The sequence below is a fragment of the Centruroides vittatus genome, unplaced genomic scaffold, assembly GCF_030686945.1.
Source record: "Centruroides vittatus isolate TY-2023 unplaced genomic scaffold, ASM3068694v2 scaffold_712, whole genome shotgun sequence".
NCBI classification, from domain to species: domain Eukaryota; kingdom Metazoa; phylum Arthropoda; class Arachnida; order Scorpiones; family Buthidae; genus Centruroides; species Centruroides vittatus.
This window is the reverse complement of record NW_027122715.1, coordinates 1,303,182-1,323,101: the sequence shown is the minus strand read 5'-3', so window position 1 is coordinate 1,323,101 and position 19,920 is coordinate 1,303,182. Positions and strand designations below refer to the sequence as shown.

The following is a 19,920-nucleotide window of genomic DNA, read 5'->3' as shown; positions in this document are numbered from 1 at the left end:
TCAATAATTAATAAGTCTCGATTATACTCTAGATTTATATATTTTATTGTGAAAAATGAAATGTTTAACCGTGTAATAAATTTACTATAAGTATATAAATATATTAAAATAATCATGTTACTTTTTAAAAATTTTTTAAGCTTCAAAAAATAAATATTTTATTCAATAATGATTTAAAAGCGAAACATTGTTTAACAAATAACTTTATTGCATTTTAACTAAAATACAATATCTAAGAAATTAATTTTATATTTATAAATATTCCTGAGTACATATTCATTACATAAAACGATCATAAACATGTAAAGCAAATTCATGATACAATAAATAACATTCCGGTCATAACAATAATATAATGCCAACTTGTTCCTTCTTTGGCTTTGCACCTTTCAATGAAATATGATTTATACAAGATGGATCTTTTAGATAATTATCTGTTGAATCCGGTTAGATAAAGCACTAATAAAACTTCACGTTTGAAAACTATGTACAGTTGCCTGAAGCATGTTAGATAAATATGCAGAAATGACGTATGGAATACTCGTTTATATACAGTTCAACGCCTCTATAATGTTGGATCTTTTTATAGGCTTACTATAATAAAATAAATAAATATATATAATACAAAAATTGATTTAAAAAAAAACTCACTTTTATGAATGATATATTTTTTAATACAATAGCCACTCGTTTTATTGCGGATTCGGATATATCGCGCCTTTTCTTTGTCTCCCGATAACGAAGGGCTACTATACTATTTAAAAATAACGACTTACCGTGCATTCTTTAACAGGTACACACGCATCGTGTTTCTTAGCGTATCCGTCCTTACAGAAACATATTTTTATTACATCGAATTTAAATTTTGTAGTATAATAAGTTCCGGATCCATTGCAAAATCTTAAATCTCCATTTAAATTTAATTCTTCATTTGGCATTTTGCACATTTCTTGAATTTAAAAGATTTATAATTATACATTTAAAATTACATACATAATTTTAAACATGTAATTTAATTTTATAGATTTATTATTTATTTATATCACAATCTTTAAAATATATACATTATACACTATTATTGTGTATCTAACAAGCGTAATAATTGAAATAAATTTTATTAGTGAAATAATTTTAAGTTAATGTTATGTTATTTTTTAATTCATAAAAAGAAAATATATCCTTACCACATTCAAATACATACTTTTACTGCATTCGCCAACCGGAATACATTTATTTTTCTCATCTCTTATAAAATCTGTTTTACAAAAGCAACCGTCATATTTCTCCACAACAGAGCAAGGTTGATCATGAACCCTGTTACAAGTCGGCTCGCAGCTTTGGTGTCTAAACTCTTCGTTCTTTCCACAAAGCTGATTAACTATTTAAAAAATAATTATTATATTTAAACATTTATTTAAAATTGCTCTTACTAAAATATAACGTATATAAAATCACTTACTAGGTACTCCGTTAACGGCAGTAACCACAACAATCAGTTTAAGTAATTTCCACATGATGCGCACCCGTTTACAATAAGCGTAGATTGATAAGTCAAGCGAATAAATTGAATGTAACAACGTAAAGTTGCGTAACACTTTTCTTTGAAACTTAACTACCAAAACAGGAAAGTTCAATTTTTATATATATATACATAAACTATATATCAATGTCATCGTGTTGCTGGATAAAGGGTAATATAATAATTAAAAATTGTTTGCATATTTACTGCAAGTGAAAAGTAAAACACAACAACAACAGTTATGGAACAATTAGAGAAAATGGAATCTAGGTTTGCGAGTCTAGGTCACTCGAATGCCTTGAAGCCAGTGGATGATGTCACACTCTCACTTCCTTCATTAATCTTAATAATGAAATGCGTTTAGATAACCAGCTTCTCCATTGTAAGTTAACTAATTCAATTGACAGTTTAGTCGTTTCTTTTTTTTTTTTTTTTTAATTCTCCTTGATAACTTCTATATTATTGTTAAACGGTAATTTCTGATACCGCAACTGTTTCCTTCGTCTTCTTTTCAATATCTGTTTAGAATATTAAACAAACAAGTTTTCGTTCGCTATTCAGATAAATTATATCAGATGAACTATTCCGTGAAATATTTTATTTTTCATAACAAAAATCTGATTTATAAGTTTTGTATTCATTATCTATACTTGTATATTCAAGTATTACGATTATAATATATCATTACTATGTAATGGCTTGAATGTTAAATAAAACAATTATATCTTCTTAGACTGTTTATTTGAAAATGTCATAAAACTGTTTTCAATTTTTGAATTATATTTTTTATATAATATAATAATAAAGTTTTTCTAAAGAATATGATTATTACAGTGGCACGTTATCTATTGGAGCAATTGCCTGGGGCCCCTCTGACTGGGAGTCCCAAACTATTTTTTTTATAATGAAATATTCCCCCGAAGAAAAGTGCCTAAAGTACTGTACTGTACATAGGACCCACTAATTCAAATTCGCCTGGGCCACACGAGGATATAACGCGCCACTAGATTATTATGATATAATTGATAACTTAAGATAACTTGGTTGCGATATTTAGCCTACATATAGTTTATATAGGCCGGCCTTCTCGATAAAGGGGCCCGGGTGCAAGAAACTATTTGGGCCCAAATGTTTTTCTAAAATAAAAAAATTTACAAACACGAACATATATTAATGCATGTTTATTTAAAGCGTGATTTTGTTCTTGCTAATACATTAATTACTTCAGAAAAATTACTAAAAATACTGCATTCTTGATAATGTTGGGGCCCCCTCAATCGCGGGGCCCCGGTGCGTAGCATCCGCCGCACCCCCCCGATGGCCGGCCCTGTACATATAGTTTATATATATATATCTGTTAGGGCCATCTTGTGGTGATTATTTTCTTTTTTTCAATAACAAAAATAATTTAACTTATACAGTAGAGCATCGATTATCCGACCTCCGATTAACCGACTTATCGGTTAACCGACCGCGTTCTAGTCGGCAAATTCAAATATCCGCTAGTGATGTGGCGCTACAATATTTGGTTATGTCTTAGCTACTTTAATATTATTTTTGTTAAATTTTTGCATGTTTTAGCTGGCAACACTGGCTCTACCATGAAAGGGAAGCTAGTATTTAAACCAGGCCTAATACACTATACTAATAATGTATTTTTTCATACTTTTCGGTTATCCGACTTTTCAGTTATCCGACCAACCCCAGTCCCCAATTAAGTCGGATAATCGATGCTCTACTGTATTTCTATAGTAAATTTAAATCATTTTTAACGGAAAAAACAAAAATTAAAATTATAAAAAATTACAAAGAACTTTACTAAATTCTTCGTATTTTGCTTACAATTCTACAAAGAAATATGAAATTTTTATTAATTGTTTTGCATATTTTAATTTTTAATGAGAAATTTCGAAGAAATGTATCGGATGTTTACAATATTTTAATATTCCAAATATATTTGAATTTTCAAATGCTGGACACAAATCCATAAATTATAAATCTTTACATAATTATTGAAAATAGAATTTACATATTATGTAATTATTTTAGGACAATGATTTGAACAACTTGACCGATTTTTTTTTTCGTCATTAAATTAAATTATATTAATATTTTAGTAATCACTAAAAATACATAATTTTTTTTCTAATAAAATTAATAATATATTATTTGGTATATTTTGCAGGCATTTTCTGTCTGTCACATTAATATTCTTCACAGATTTCTTCTTGTTATTATAATAGGCCTACTTGTATATTCAAGAAAACTTTCTAGTGTTTCTCATATTTATAAATTTCAGTATTTATTAACGACTATTAATTATTATTATTTTTGTAATAACAAAACTACATTACCCCATGGTTTTTAAAAAAAATAGAAATTCGATAATTATTCAACAAATAATTATAATTTTCAAAGAAAATTTATCAAAAATCTATTATTAAAAAAAAGGAAAAGTAGTCGCGACTTTCGCCTGTTCTGCAATGATAAATCATGCTGATGCAACCGAAACAAATTCAACACTTCAGTTGTCAAAAACGGTGCCATGACGTGTTTGCTTGGGTTAAAGTTCAAGTAATCTCTACGTGAACTTTGATAAGCGAAGAATTAAAGAGAATAATATAGAAGTGAACGTCTATACAGTATCTAGACAATACGTTATCAATAATAATTTATTATTTTTTAAATTATAATTAAGCAAATATAATTTTTCTATAACCTAGAAGAAGAAATCGAAACGAATTTCTTTTAATGTATTTCATTTTTCTCCTTGAGAACGAAAAAGTGGGTCATGTTTGTATTTTGACACTACTTTTTTTAATGAATGAAATAATGTATTTTAATTAAAATTCTTTTTCCACTGCTTCCATTTATTAAATTAAATTAAATATAAATTTTTGAGTTAATTTTATATTTTATAATTCTGATTTTTTATTGTAGAAAATTATTATAATTTTATGCATAATACAAAAAATTATAATTAACATATAGATAATTTCCTCTTTGACTTATAGAGAAGACTTAAGATTGTAGATGTTAATATATAAACAATGTAATTTATTATATCTATATTAAAATTTTAATTTACTTCTCATACGATAATATAGAATGAAAACTCTTATAAATAAAAATTTCATTGGTGAAATTAAGTATTTAATTAAAATAAATCGCAGTTGTTTTTAATGGGTCGATTTAATTAAAAACAAAAGAAATCTTAATAGTAATTTTAAAATTAAACATTTCTTTTTAAAGTGTATAAATGAAAATTTGTGGAGATGAGCTTTTATATTATCTCTATAGAGTATTTTAATTTTTATTCTGTATACATTGTATCAATATAAGTAAAACTTTCTCAAAATACAAGATGTTTTCTTGTTAATCTCTATTAAATAAATAAACAAAATTTAATCTTTATATAGAACAATTTCAGTTTTTCTTTCATTCTTGTTGAGATCATTGAACAAAACGATCACGTTAGCAGTTTATTCTCTTTTGTTCTTTCATTTCTTCTTATTGATTTTTTTAAAAAAAAATATAATAATTTTATCTGTTTTTGGAAAAAGAATCGGAGATTTTTTTTCCTTTTTATGCACTTTGATCAATTGATAATTTGAAATTTAAATGTAATACTTAAAAGTTATTACTAAAATCATAGTTTTCGTTTAAATTTCATTGCTTTCAACATTACCTAATATTGATTTCGATACTAGGAAAGTATGCATGACAAATTAGAGGAGCACAATCACTTTTACTGTCCTGCGCCAATTGAAAAATTATGAAACAATTTAGTTAATTGTGAATCTGTTGTAACTGTCAATTCTTTACTGTATTACTATATTTCCTACCATAAGAATTGAACCAATGAGCTGGATCTTGAATGTATTATAACAGTTTAAGCATTTTATAATTTTCTATTAGAATATACATTATGTTGGCACGAAGCTACTTTACTTCTCGTGTATAGTCTAATGGACATCGATTCCATTCTTTTTCTGGTAATTATTATAGTATTTTCATTTTAATATAATCTATTTGCCATATTTTCTCTTACATTGAATGATCACATTTATAATGAACAGGGAAACTTTAAGCACTCTGGACTCATGATTCAAATATCACCATACTTAACTTTTTCACGGAATATTTCCATTATTTGTTTTTATTTCTCTTCTACATATATTATTATGCATTTTAATATAATAGAAGCAGTTATTATTCTTTTTACTTTTGAAATACTCTACGTTATTTACTCTCGGATCGACCTATAGTATATAAAACTAAAGAAAAAAAAAATTTCTGTCTGATAATATCGATCGAACATATTATTGATTTCTCTTACGACAGAAATATTTCGTTAATTTTTCTCGATTATCAGTTTAGATTTGGTGTGAAGTTGTGGCATAATTCGATTATTTAATTATTATTTATTCAAAACTTTTATTATACCTATAAAGAATTTTTAAACAGAAAAATCAGGAAAGAATAGTAATAAAGGCGAGGATAGTGAATATGTAGGTTATATTAAGTGAGATTTTCTGATTTTAAACAAGTGATATTCTGTTATGGAATATTCCATATTTAATATAAGCTTATATATTTTCTCTGTAAAATATTCTCAATATTAATTAAAAATTTTTAAAATAAAATAAATAATTGGTCATTGTGCTAAATTATAGAATAAAAAAATAAGAATAATAGATTTATAGACGATTAGCATTCTATATGTTATACTTATTATGATTTATAAATCACTATGTAGAATAAATGGCGCTCAATGGGAGCTGAATTAATTATTAGTTTTCATACAATTAGATACAGAATTAGATCATTAGAAATTATAACTTTTTTCATTGAATTAGGTGTAATATGTTAATGCTTTCATTACACTTTAAAACAGTTTAAAAGTATATAATCTTTTGTTACATAAATAATATTTTTTTTTCATATTTTACCGAAGAATTATTCATTCAATTTTAGGTGAATTTTTTTTTTAAATGCCATTTATAGTAAATCTATAAATAAATACCTGCAGAGTTTTTCCCGTCTGTCCAATCCCACGCTCAATAGTTCTGAGAGAAAATCAGACATGTATTTAGATATTCCGAGCTATAGTTGTGCTTTGTATTATGTCAATGAGCCAAATCGTCAAAAATTCAATTTTAGGCTATTTTATTTATATATTTTCATACACAAGCAATGCCACACTGCATATGGTGATCACTCCTTACGTATATAATAACGTGTAAAATCAAAATAAAAATAAACAACGTGAGAAAAGAAACATTACAATATTGTAACGTATACGTGAAGTTATGGCAAATTAATAAATAATTTAAAAACCTAAAATCAATATAAATTATGAAAGAAAAATTATAATTTATGTGAATTTTTTTTGTTTACATTACCTATAACAAAAAAATTGTAGAGATTATTACATATAATAATATTGGTATGTCGTATGGTATGATATTATTATATCCTATATAATAATAGGTAGACAGATATGACATATGAAGTGCTTATTTTCAAAACATTAAAAAAAAAATTTCTTTCAAATATGAGTTTGCAATTAAAACAACTGTTGTACACAACAAGATGGCTGCCATCTTATAATGAAAATGGTTATGAAAATAAGCTCTTATCGGTCTCGAGAATTATAATACGGAATATTTCTGCATTCAATAGAGTTATGACACAATAAACTTTTTTTTTTATTTGCCGATAAAGTTGAAAAGTGACGAGAGAAGTTTTGAAAATAAGCACTTCATATGATGTCCACATCACAATATATTAATATTTTCATCCCATTGTGTGAATATCGTGACTTTTTATGAACAATCAACTGACTAATAACATTATTACTATAATAAAAACCGAGCAGCCTCATTTCCCCACAAAACAATCCAATCTAAAATGATCAAAACGAAAATTGTAGGCCTAAGTGTTATTTTTAAGAAGATATTTTTTAAATTTTATGTAATATACTCTACAGTATATATATATAATGCGCATTTACAATAGATTGCAGAGAAGATATATTAATTATTTTAAATTTAAATACTATTGTTCGTAAATTTATTTAAACATTCATACGTTTTGTTGTCAAAATTCACATAAATAATGACGCCAAATATAATTATCAGACTGGAAATTTATTTAAGAGTGAAGACATAATTTCCAATTCATTTCTCATTTCGCGTAATCTTCAGTAATTTCTCAACCTTCAAAGATTAAGAAAATTTTAAGATGAATGCAATTAAATTTATTTTACACATAATGCCTGTTACCAACAAGTTTTATATCAAATTGGCTTTCGTAGAAAAGCAGATTATTCGTTTAGAAACCGGTTTACGTCAGATATAAAGCGACAGCAACTATTCACTTATGTTATTATCAGCGAGGAAAAAAATATAATGGAAGATAAATTAAAATAAATAAATAAAAAAATATAGATTTTTTTCTGGTGTATTGAGAAACGGTTAAATATGTCAAGTGTAAAACGTTATTAAGTAATTACATCTAGGCAGTAAAAATTGTATAAATATACAGTAAAAATTATATATTATTTCTATAACTATTTATATAATTTTTAGTGTCTTGATGTGCTAATTTTAGTAATTACAGATGCTCCTTCGTCTCTGTTTTAATTCAAAATCGATATTACTTTCAATAACTGAATTTTCAAATAATAAATCAATAGATTTCTCTGGCTTGTTTTTAAAGTCGAGAGATTTATTAATAGAGATTTCACCTTTACTGTAATCAAATAGCGAATGAATAAAGATTATATAATAAATTACAGATTTATCAAAAAAATGTCTTTTTTTGAAGAGGCTCGTATAGTATGATATTCGCCTCAAGGGGCACTGAAATTTTCTTTAGTGTCTTACGACTATCGGGTTCCGGAGTCTTTTAGCTACTTCTAATAAATGCTTGGATATAATCCAGAGGAGTAAAATGATGGAAAAGTGTATAAGTTAGAGATGTCATCTTCTAGAGACTGGCTATAACTAAAACCCATCTCTAGACGTGGAAGGATAAGACTGTTTATATCTTATTATATAACAATTTCACGTTGTACAGATGATCTTTATCCACTGAAATCTTTTATTTTGAGAGATTTAATAACTTTTAGGAAACGATTATGGATATTATTTTATTTAAAAAGATATAAATATTGGAAAATAAAAAAAAATCTGCCTGATTCGTTATTTAATTCTTCCTGTTTATTCTATTTTTCTAAGAAAACGTCTCTGAAGACTTTCGAGTTTCCCTCCTACTCTTATGATCCTTGAAAGATCTAAAAATTTGATTAAAATTGACCCATTTTATTAACATTATCCATTCGATCAAATTATTAATATAATCAGTTCATAGGATCAATTTCTTAGTGTAATGTAATATTAAAATTTGCAATGATATCTGTTAATAATATTGATAAGCATTTCTAATTACATGATATATTGTAATTAAAAACATTTATACAAGGTAATATATTACATTTTTAAAAAAATTCTTTATTGAAACTATCATTTGATATATTGTATTCAAGGATGATAGATTTACATATTACATTACTTCTTTTCTTTCTCGCATCCAACTACAGTCGATCTTCTAATAACGATTACCTCTAAATAGAGACTACTTTTTCAGGAACTTTTTTTGGGCAAATATGCATACAGAATAACCTCCAAACAAAGGCCACTTCCGAATAACGGCCATTTTTTATATTCTTGTTATTATCTGTTGTTACGTAATCTGTCTGAAAAAATCCAACCTTTGTTGGTGTAAAGAGAATTGTTTGCGAGACATTGTTGTAACCTGGCAGCCAAGGAGAATGGACTGGTCGACAGTGCGAGAAATACAAGCTAATCAGGGAATTCCAATGTATTTTCTTTAATAAACGTCTCTATTCTTTGTATTATATGGCCGGTACTTTCCGGACAGATCATGTATTTCTCTAATTGATTAAGTAAATTCATCAGGCATGCTCTTGAAAATCTTAATTATTTCTCAGAAATACAAAGAGATCGAGTAGGATTAATATAAGATAGAATCAGTTCCTTAGATTAACTTTTTCAAGATTTTGTGATATTTATTTTATAAGCCTATTAATTGATTATTATAGTCAAAGCTGAGTTAAACGAAGAAAACAATTTTTTCTGTGTGTATATGTTTATAGTATATACTGCATACATATACAATGCGATTGGAAAGTCGCTCCGCAGTGGGCAGGGAAATGATAGGAGCTTCAAAGTACGAAATAATGACGTCACACATGGAAAGAATTGAAGTAAGTCATGACGTCACTACGCGAACGAGCAACATGGGCATGCGATAACTGAGGAGCGACTTTACGATCATACTGTATATAAGCTTAATGCAAATAAACGATTTTTAATTAATAAAATATATTGATTCTTCTATGACGATAATATAGTTATTATTTGGTTCGAGTTTCCATTAAAATAAGCGTGAATATAATGTAATTTGAATAACAACTTTAAATTGAAGGTATGAAATGCATACAAATAACAATGAATCGTTTATTGTCACAATAAATAAGTTAAGTTTAGCTAATAGTATTTTTCCTTAAACTTTTTTTTCTACATCTTAGATTTTTGTGCAAATTAAATTATTCTCTTGTTTAATTATTCGTATATTAAAACAAAACATTTTAAATAATATCTTTTAAATTTAATAGGTATATATATATATATATATATATATATATATATACCTATAGGCGTACCTATACCTATATATCTATATATATATATATATATTGATTCAAGCATTTTGTTCTTCAAAAATCTATATAAGGTATTATTGGTGCTAAGATAAACTGAAAAGGAAGAGGAAGCTTCTATCGGTTAAGGAAAATGAGAAGGCGAGTTTTCCTGTAAATCGAGATTCATTACAAAATTTTTACTTTTAAACAATGTCACTATGACTCAATTCTATAAAATGTGCACATATATGCATCAAATGACTCACTCAACTATTTAATTAATATAGTCTTTTAAATTAATTCTATGTTTTGAAATAGTAATACAAAATGAATCTTTACTTTCTAAGTAAATAGCTTATTTTAAATAGCAAAGAAATATATAGAATCCTTAGCTGACTATCTCAAATCTACTCTGAAAATTCCAATGCAATTATTGTTACTTTAAATTACAAAATATATAATTTACTGAATAAAAAAAAATAAAATAAAAATAAAAACTTTAAACAAATGTGATTTCGAAACATTTATGTAAATAATTTTAAAATGCTTTAATTTATAATTAGTCACTGAAAATAGCATGATTTAATACAAAATATAATAAATAATGTTGAATTTTCAAGATAATTTTTAGAATTAAATATTCACTGTCAAACCCAAATTCAAGAAATTATCTATGGCTTCAATATAAAACTTGATAAATTAAGATAAATTTAATATTTTAAATTTTTTGAGTTTTTTTAAGTAATATTGAAATAGCTTTGAAAAGAATGAGTTACGCTGATTTGTTTTCTATAAAATAATTTCTGAAAATCAAACCTAAAAGCAAAAAATAGTATAAAAATAGTAAAAATAGCTGGAAAATTAGCAATTTTGTCTTGACTTTACTTATTTCTTCCATGTTTCCGAAGTCCCGTTGAGTAAATATTGGTGGCGTGTAGTCCATGGAAGCTGTAGAAGCACCGCTTCCTTTGTATTTTCTAAAATATCAATATATATTGTGCGATTGTTTTCATAAACAAGTTCTTATATATTTTCGTGTCAATGTATCTATTTTAGAATTAAAATAAATAAGCTATTTTATTTTTGTAATTTCTAGTATTTCTTTATATTTTTTATGGAAACACAGCTTCCCTATTATCAAATGTTACCGCACACCACTGGTAAATATTTACTGTTTGTCTCTTTGCAGATACTATCATATCGTTAAATTTTATTTTTAAAAGTAACTGTAAAAATTAAAAACAAAACAAGAAAAAAACTGGGTTTTCTATATTTTAATGAAGATTCTAAACTAATTATAATAATGAGAAAGATGGAATTGATTAAATGGCTCTCAACAAAGATTTTACAAAAATAACTTGAAATTCTTTATTTTCAATTCTCCGAGACAATTTACAAATATATTATTGACATTTGTAACGTTAAAACATTTTAAAAATAAATAAAATATATTGATATTTTTTTAAACACAAATGATATAGCTAACATCTATCTATCTTAAAACATAATTTCCTTAATATAAATATAAATTTGGTACTGAAAAATGCCCGTAATATCGATAACAAACGTTAACAATTATATTAATTTATAAAAAAAATATGTCATTGTATCTTTTTGTACTTATTGTAGATAAATTTTCAAGTCTTTAAATACATTTCCACAAATTAAATCAAATTATTATACATTATATTAAAACAGACAAGTGAAAATTTTACATTTATGTGTATATTTTTCCTTCGCTTCTCCATTTTTTTTTTTTTTAATTGCCTTTACTGTAATCAGAAAAATTAATGTGTTAAGCATTACACATACAATAATAAATGAATTTATCATTTACAATACGTTATTTTTACTTCTTTAAAGAATTAAATTGACGTACCATACATTTAGATACAGGAACACAAACACCAAAATATGAAGCGTATCCTTCTTTGCAAAAACAAATAGGCAAAATATTTTGCGAATAATTATAGATCCTTATGGTTCCAGGTCCAGAACACATCGTAATTTTCCATTTCAGGTAAAGTTTCGTATTCGGTTTTTTACATATGCCTAATTCATAATTAATATATATATATATACTTATTAAAGCGTGCTACATTTAAAATGATATATAAAACCTAGAAATGTAGAGTACATACGTTTGCTACAATCTTCAATTGGTAAACATTTATCAGTTGTATCATCTCTTACAAATCCTGATTTGCAAAAACACCCGGGATACATTTTTTCGTCGTAACATGGCCGAGAAAAAAGTTTATCGCAAGTAGATTCGCAACTTTCGTTTCGATATTCCTCATTTTGTGGACACTTAGTAATTGAAACTCTAACAACTAATAACAGTTCTCTATTAATTTAAACTATCCATAATAATATAAATAATAAAATAAATAACTTACGTTTGACTCCATTTATTTGTAAAAAAATTACAAATACTACAAAATTGATCAGCGTTATTTTAAAGTTATCCATTCGATGTATTGTGCAATTATTTCCTGTAAAAAAAATAGATATGTGAAATATATCTAGTAAATTTTCTTAGAAATGGAAAATATGTGTTTATGACCACGCAAGAAAAGTTCTTTAATAAATTTGAATAATATATATATACGGTAAACTCGATGATTAAATTTGAGAACAAGCGTATTGAGTTTAAAGTGTATAGGTCTGTTTCACTTAACTTTATACATTCCGGAAGTTGGTATTTATCTGACGCATCATAAATTGACGTATTTTTCGAATTAATGAAACATTTCTTTATAATAAGAATTATAAATATATATTTTATGAAACTTACTATTAAAAAATTCTTACAGGTTACATAACTTTTTATTTAATTTCTAATATTGAACAATTTATTCGCTTATAACAAAAAATATCAAATATTAGTTTGATATTTTTGTTATGTTTATATTTTTGCTTCATCATAGGACCAAAGAAAGTAACGAAGAATAAGGCTAGGAACACTATCGAGTTAAAGAAGGAAACCATTGAGAGTGACATTAAGATTGCTAAAATCGGCCGCTTTTATATTCATTTTATATTCATTTCTTATTGTTTTTAGTATTAAACACTATATTTATTCTCTATAAAATGTGTTTTTGGTATGTATTTTGGAGTGTCTAAAACGAGTTAATTGGATTTATATTGATTCATATGGAAATAATTGCTTCGGTTTTCGTCGGTTTCCGATTTTGCCGATTGTTTTCGGACGGATTATCGACGAAAACAGAGGTATCGCTGTAATCCGATATAATCCGATATTTTTGTTTTGTTTTGTTTGATATTTAAAAAGCGTTAAAATTTTCGAAAAATTTGCGTAAAAATGAATATTAAAACATGTAAATACTCAAAATGAGAGAAAAAGTACTTAACTTATTTTCGTCAAATAATTTAAGCATTGACAATTTTTCAGACCAATAACCATTATTTCTAGATATAGACCTACTTGAAGTTAAGCACATTATCATAGTGAATTACTATAATTTATAAATATATATGTACTGTATATTTATATATTATAATGAACATATAACTGATATACAGTATATATATACTGTACTGTATGTTCATTATAATGTGCATTACTCGTACTACAACGTATTGTAATATACAATTGCGTACAAAATTAAACTTAACTATAAAAAGCCACGATGCAAATTTCTTGTACTGCAGCTGTTTCTGTAAGGCCACAACGCCTTCTTCGTTTTTCCGCTCATTGAGCCTAATTTACATATACACTCATTAACAAAAAGTTATGCACCAAGGAGGCATTGGAAACGAATGAAACTAGGGAATGTTTTCCGGGAGAACTTTCAATTGTCCCCTTTATAGGTGTTACAATTGTGATGAAAACCGAAAACTCCACGTGACTAGTTCCTTGGCGAGCCACGACCAGTATTTAGTGGATTTATCCACTCGGCCACCGGTGGATATCATGAATGCTCGATGGGTGACAAATCTGGGGACCTAGCAGGTGGGTGAAAACGTTACTAAGACATTGATTGGTTGATGATATCGTTTTATGGACGTATTCCCTTTGAAAGATGAAGACTGCTCAACTCGTTTTACGCTCGTTTTACTCTACTCTGCCGTAAAATATCATGGTCATGTGATTAAAAATAGTTACGAGTGTTTTTACTCTCGTTTTTACGCTAGTGGAATCTTGGCCTAACTGTGTGCAGACGAGCATTACCTTGCTGTCGTAAAAGGCAACTCACGAGAGTACAGGATTTTCTGTACTATCAATAATCCTCGTACAGTTCTAGAGATGACTACTGTCATAAGAGACGACTCTCTAGACCAGCAGCCATCGGTGAAGACAGTGTGCCGCTTAACAATAAAAGCGGGATTGAGGTGCTTACCTTCACACCAGGCATATGGGCAGGGAGGGAGCTCGTGGGATTAAAGTTCCCTACGAATTTCGGTAAAAGCCTATAGCCCGTAGCAACACGACAGACAGAAGGCCGAAACGGTTAAAGTGTCATCCATGATCACCGCCGAATAAAATTCAAGAAATAAGTCCCTGATAGAAAATTCTAGCTATGAGCCTGCTTCACACTATAACAACGTGGTCATTTGTTTTGAAACAGAACCGGACTAAAAACGACACGTTGCCAGTCCATACCAGTTCATGCTTCTCTCTCACAACACCATTGAAAACAAAGCCGACGATATTGAGGTGCTAATAGCAAGACGCGTATCGGTCGCCATGTATATATATTTGCTTCTCTAGTCGCTTGCCAATGGAACAGACATGGACAGAGTTCTGTAACGAGATTTCCACCTAGTTGACAGACTCCATTGCAGCTGTTTGTGCTTGTCCCACGATCAGATAATCATCCTTTCTGATGGTTTGTCTGGGATATCTAAACATACTGTACAGTACGTATCCCCTGATGTATTCACTGTCCCCAACAGCTTTTCACAGTAAGATGAGAACGTTCCAAATGGCAGTAACGGCCGTCCTGTTTCTCTCAACCCAATTGTGCAGTCTTTGTCAAAATTTGTCAGCTTGAGTAATGTCTTTGACTGCGTCGTACCGACATGTCTGGTGTTCGAAGACCTTCAAACAACAGATAATGTATACTGAAAATTCTGAACAGGGTGAGCCTCTATAGGCCTCTCTAAAAATACCTAAGTAATGATTTATAGGATACTAGAGTAGTGCTGGAAGGACTCTCCGATTGCACTCCAAGGAAGCATTATTTGGCGTGCAATCGGATCACAACTATAATCATTTACGTACCTGTCTGAGACATAGTTGTAGTCCATGTTTTGCAGTAATCAGGCAATTCTATATACTGTAGATGCGTAACATTTTGTCAATGAGTGTAATAAACTGGCTTGGTTTTAGGACCGGTTGCCTGACTGACACCAACCCTTCTCGTTTTTAAGTCGAGATTGGAACTGTCCATAGCAAAGTTTTCTATATATAATTTAAATTATTGTTTAAAATATAAAAATAACTTTACACGAGAAAATATATTTATTATCTCATTTTATCATACTTGAGGCAGGCTCACAGATAAATAACGCGTGGCGATATTAGACAGAAACGCATGCTGTTGCTACTAACTAGCAGTAACATCATGCGTTTTTGTCTTCAGCTGTGTGTTTCTATGCGTTTCATTGTGCCACTAGTTGGCACAATGAAATATGCGTGGATTTGATTGATGGGGAAAGCAATCCAACACATGGGCGTTCAGCTAAAGGGGAGTGCTTTCCGGGAGGTCTTTCTATGGGAAACTAGTTCCTGTTTAGGTGTTAGACACGTAAAGAAAAACACGAAAAATTCAACGCGGCCAGTCCTTTGGTTAGGCCCGAATCCATGATCAACTACGAGTGTTTAATGATTTTATCCACTTGGTCAAGGTTATGCATAAGTTAACATAATGTCGGACAATTCCGTTGTGCTCCGTTTCCAGAATGGCTGAGATTGTGAGACGTCAACCTATTTCTGGGGGAAACCCGAATCAAATCCGGGAGAGCAACTTTCCAGGAATTTTTACGGGCAGTTTGTCCCGGTTAAATCAGACCTCGTTCCTCACCATAAGGCCACTCTTTTTGTGGACTTAGCCGAACTTACTATTGATATGATAAAAAGACCGTCTCTGTACCCACAGAGTAAAAAAAAAACGAAAAAGAGGTCACGATATAAATAAATACCGAATTTTTCGTGTTATATTCTGTGCTAAAAATCAGTTTATTTATGAAAAGGTTCAGTTTAAAAGCAGAAGAAATCAACCCCCGTTAAAGATTTATACTCACAAAGGGCAGTTTCACGCATTTAGTATTTGCCGAATGCCGAATGTTTACCTTTTGCCAAAGTATTCACCGAAGTGTTTGTCACTCGGCGAGCAGACACATACACACATACGATTATTTGCCCAGCATCAATTTGTTGCAGAAATAACAAAAGTCGTCCGAGATCATAGAATTGTCCGAGAGTTGTCCTAGAAAATGGACAATTCTCAAACAATAATTTATGCCGCTATTTTTACAGTTATGAATATTTCATATCTGTTAATGAAAAATAAGCTAGAAAGTTGTGAAGAATGAAAAATTTCAGGTATACGACGAGATTTAACATCAAAAAATTTCTAATGATTATAAATGCTTTTGTCCGAAATCCCACCAGTTTTCCTTATTAAGTATAAAATTTATTTCCTATTGTTAATTTTAAAGCTTTTCAAATGCACATAATATTTACGCGAAGCTTTCGAGTTAATCAAAAACCTTAACAAATAGATAAAAAGCAGAATTACTTCATTTAAATACAACTTCAAGCAACGAGCTTACTATGTTTCTTCCACGCTCAAGATGGCGACTTCCGTCCTGCGCGTGCATATACCGGCTTCACTTGATTCCAGGGGCTGCCGCTCCAGTATTATAGCTCTACGATTCTTACCCTCGTGTCTTACGTATTTCAATCTTATCTAGAATCCAAATCGGAGGTGTGTCCGATAATACACACCTAGTGGCAGAACCCCTATTCAAAAAGGTTGGATCTCGATTTTGACGGCTCTCAAACTTCCATAACAAGATATTCAAAAATCTTATCACTAAAACTTAATTCATGCTCAGAACTGAATTATTAAATTCATTGATATTATTCTAATTATTTTTAATCGACTAAAGAACTTAAAATTGACTTTAAGTAATTTTATCTAATTTTGAAAATGATGTTATAAAATAACATTTTGAGTTTGCTTCACATATCATTCTAATAAATACTTCATAATTACAAAAATTAATTTTAAAAAATTCAGGAACGAGTTGCTTGACTTTTCCGGCAACATTTAAAACTGCATTTGTGGCGCCATCTGTTATATTTCATTATTAAAAACTTTCTATGTTTTTAATTATTATAAAATGGCAAAAATAAAACTTAATTTTGAAAGCAGCGGTGGGTTTTATAAAAAAAAAAAAAAAAAAAAAAAAAATTGTAAATGCTAATAACGAGTAAAGTCGTCATTAAGTCTGACCCTACTGGAGATACACACGATCCCATTATCTCCCTACCCTGTCGACCTTTAACCACCAAAATTTAATAGTATCGATCCCCTAATAAACAAATCTCCCTGAAAATTTCAGAAATTTTCTACAAAAAGTACATGAGTTATTAAGCTTCAAAGAGGGTGAACAAAATCGTGTCCCTTCACATACAAATCCATACATACAGAAAAAAAACCCAATTTTTTTTTCTTTTTCTTTTTGTATTTCTCGACGTTTCATGATTCCCGAGTCCACAAATGTAAAAATTTCGGGGGTCATTTTTTGATCGACTGCCATACTTTCCCTCTTATATATAACAGCCAGGAGAGTAATCCCAAGGATTCGAATGCTTTCCTCACAACTACAGATTTCCTTCCAAAGTAGCATCCAGCAAACTAAGATTAATTTATAAATTAAGAGATGAAGGAATATTGTAAGTTTAAATAATGTTTAATAATAATAATAATAACATAAAGATATTTTTATTTTAATAAATACAATACAATAAGTCACAAAATATATTTGTAGATTTATATAAATTACATTAGTGCAATTATAATTACAAATAATTAATACCTTTTCGTTGAAAATATTTTAATTACATATCATTTTTAAGATTTATTCAGATTATTGCTGCAATAAATAATTTGTTTTATTTCTGCTCTTTTTTCATCCATCGTTATAAAGATTTTCTGAAACAGATGAAGTCTTGAATTATTGCCAATTATACCATTAATAAAAATATCAAATAATAATAATTAATCATATATTTTAATTTTTTACTTTCATGCATAAATTACAATAAATTACTGACCTACACTCAGCTTCAGGTATACAAATATAGTCTTTCCAAACAAATCCCCTTTTGCAATTACAAATCGAAAGAAATCCAAGCGGATACTTAACACTACCCACAATACCATCCTTTGTACAGAAATTTATACGGCCTTCGAAATTTAATTCTGTATTAGGGTGTGTACAAACACCTATATAATAAAATTTTTAATTGTATACTTATATTAATTTAACGATAATATTTAAAAAAAAATTCATTAATAAATGACATATAAATTGTACTTACGAGTGCCGCATTCCTCAATTGTTATACATTGATTACGTTCTTTCTGTAGCTGATGATCTGAAGAATTTCTTACGAATCCTGTTTTACAAAAGCAACCTTGGCGTGTTTCGTTGTTTGAGCAAAATGGAGGGCCCTTTAAGATATTGTCGCATAATGGTTCACATCCAGCTTTCACGTATATTTCATTCTTCTCGCAGTTTTCTTCGCTTGTGTAAATTTCTTTGCCTATTTTAACATACAGGCTTTCATAAACATTAATTTCGATTTAAGAAAACTACAGATTTCTATAAATTAATTAAAGAATAAATCTATAAGATTAACACTGTCACTTAAATCTAAAATGAAGACTTATTGTGAGCACAGTACTTTAAAAAGATTATTAAAAATACTTTTAATACAATTTTTCAGACTTTCACTGAATAACTTACCGAAAACGTTATTTATTCCACAGACAAGTAAAATTATTTTCCAAGCATTAGACATTTTCATATAGCTTAACTATAATAATGTATGATGCAAGTTATACGTGTTCACTTTCCTATATATTAGGCTATGTCTCTTATTGCACAATTTTCCACTACCCACTGTAATATAGTAATAGGAGAAAATTAGTTCTCAAGAAGATTTGTTTATACAAAAACAATAATTTTTAACGTTAGGTTTTTAACTTTAATCTAACGAAAAGTATGTGGTTACATATAAAATTGTAAAGAATATAATCTTAAAAAATTCCGAAAAATCTTACATTTAATTTTAGAAATACACAAATTTTAAACTAACAAGAAAACCCGATGTTATAGAGAAATATTATATGTATTTTAATTAATTTTGAAAGTAAATTTTGAAAATTACGAAACTTTAATTTGGAGGTTCGTTGTTTGGAGGTTCAGTGTATTAGTTTTTTTTTTTTTTTTTTTGGTTAATATTACCTATGGTTCCAAAATGGCGGCTCGTCTCTGATTCCAGCAAATAGAAGAAAGGAAACAGTGGGGACGCAAGTTCTAACCTAACCTAACTTATTCTAATAATTTTGTTGGTAATAATTATGGTAATTTATTAGAATAGGTTAGGTTAGGTTAGAACTTGCGTCCC

General features: G+C 28.4%; 2 protein-coding genes across 2 annotated transcripts; both read right to left on the bottom strand.

Annotated features, from left to right (window-relative positions):
- Positions 1–269: 269 nt before the first annotated feature.
- LOC136989568 (serine protease inhibitor swm-1-like) lies at positions 270–1,720 on the bottom strand. The gene is made up of 4 exons (XM_067287784.1): positions 1,460–1,720; positions 1,202–1,378; positions 777–949; positions 270–594 (listed from the first exon to the last, which is right to left on the bottom strand). The coding sequence occupies exons 1-4, from the start codon at positions 1,512–1,514 to the stop codon at positions 592–594; spliced, it is 408 nt and encodes a 135-aa protein (XP_067143885.1). The 5' UTR covers positions 1,515–1,720; the 3' UTR covers positions 270–591.
- Positions 1,721–18,352: 16,632 nt separating this feature from the next.
- On the bottom strand, positions 18,353–19,379 carry LOC136989579 (serine protease inhibitor swm-1-like). The gene is made up of 4 exons (XM_067287794.1): positions 19,257–19,379; positions 18,829–19,053; positions 18,562–18,733; positions 18,353–18,439 (listed from the first exon to the last, which is right to left on the bottom strand). The coding sequence occupies exons 1-4, from the start codon at positions 19,315–19,317 to the stop codon at positions 18,427–18,429; spliced, it is 471 nt and encodes a 156-aa protein (XP_067143895.1). The 5' UTR covers positions 19,318–19,379; the 3' UTR covers positions 18,353–18,426.
- Positions 19,380–19,920: the final 541 nt, after the last annotated feature.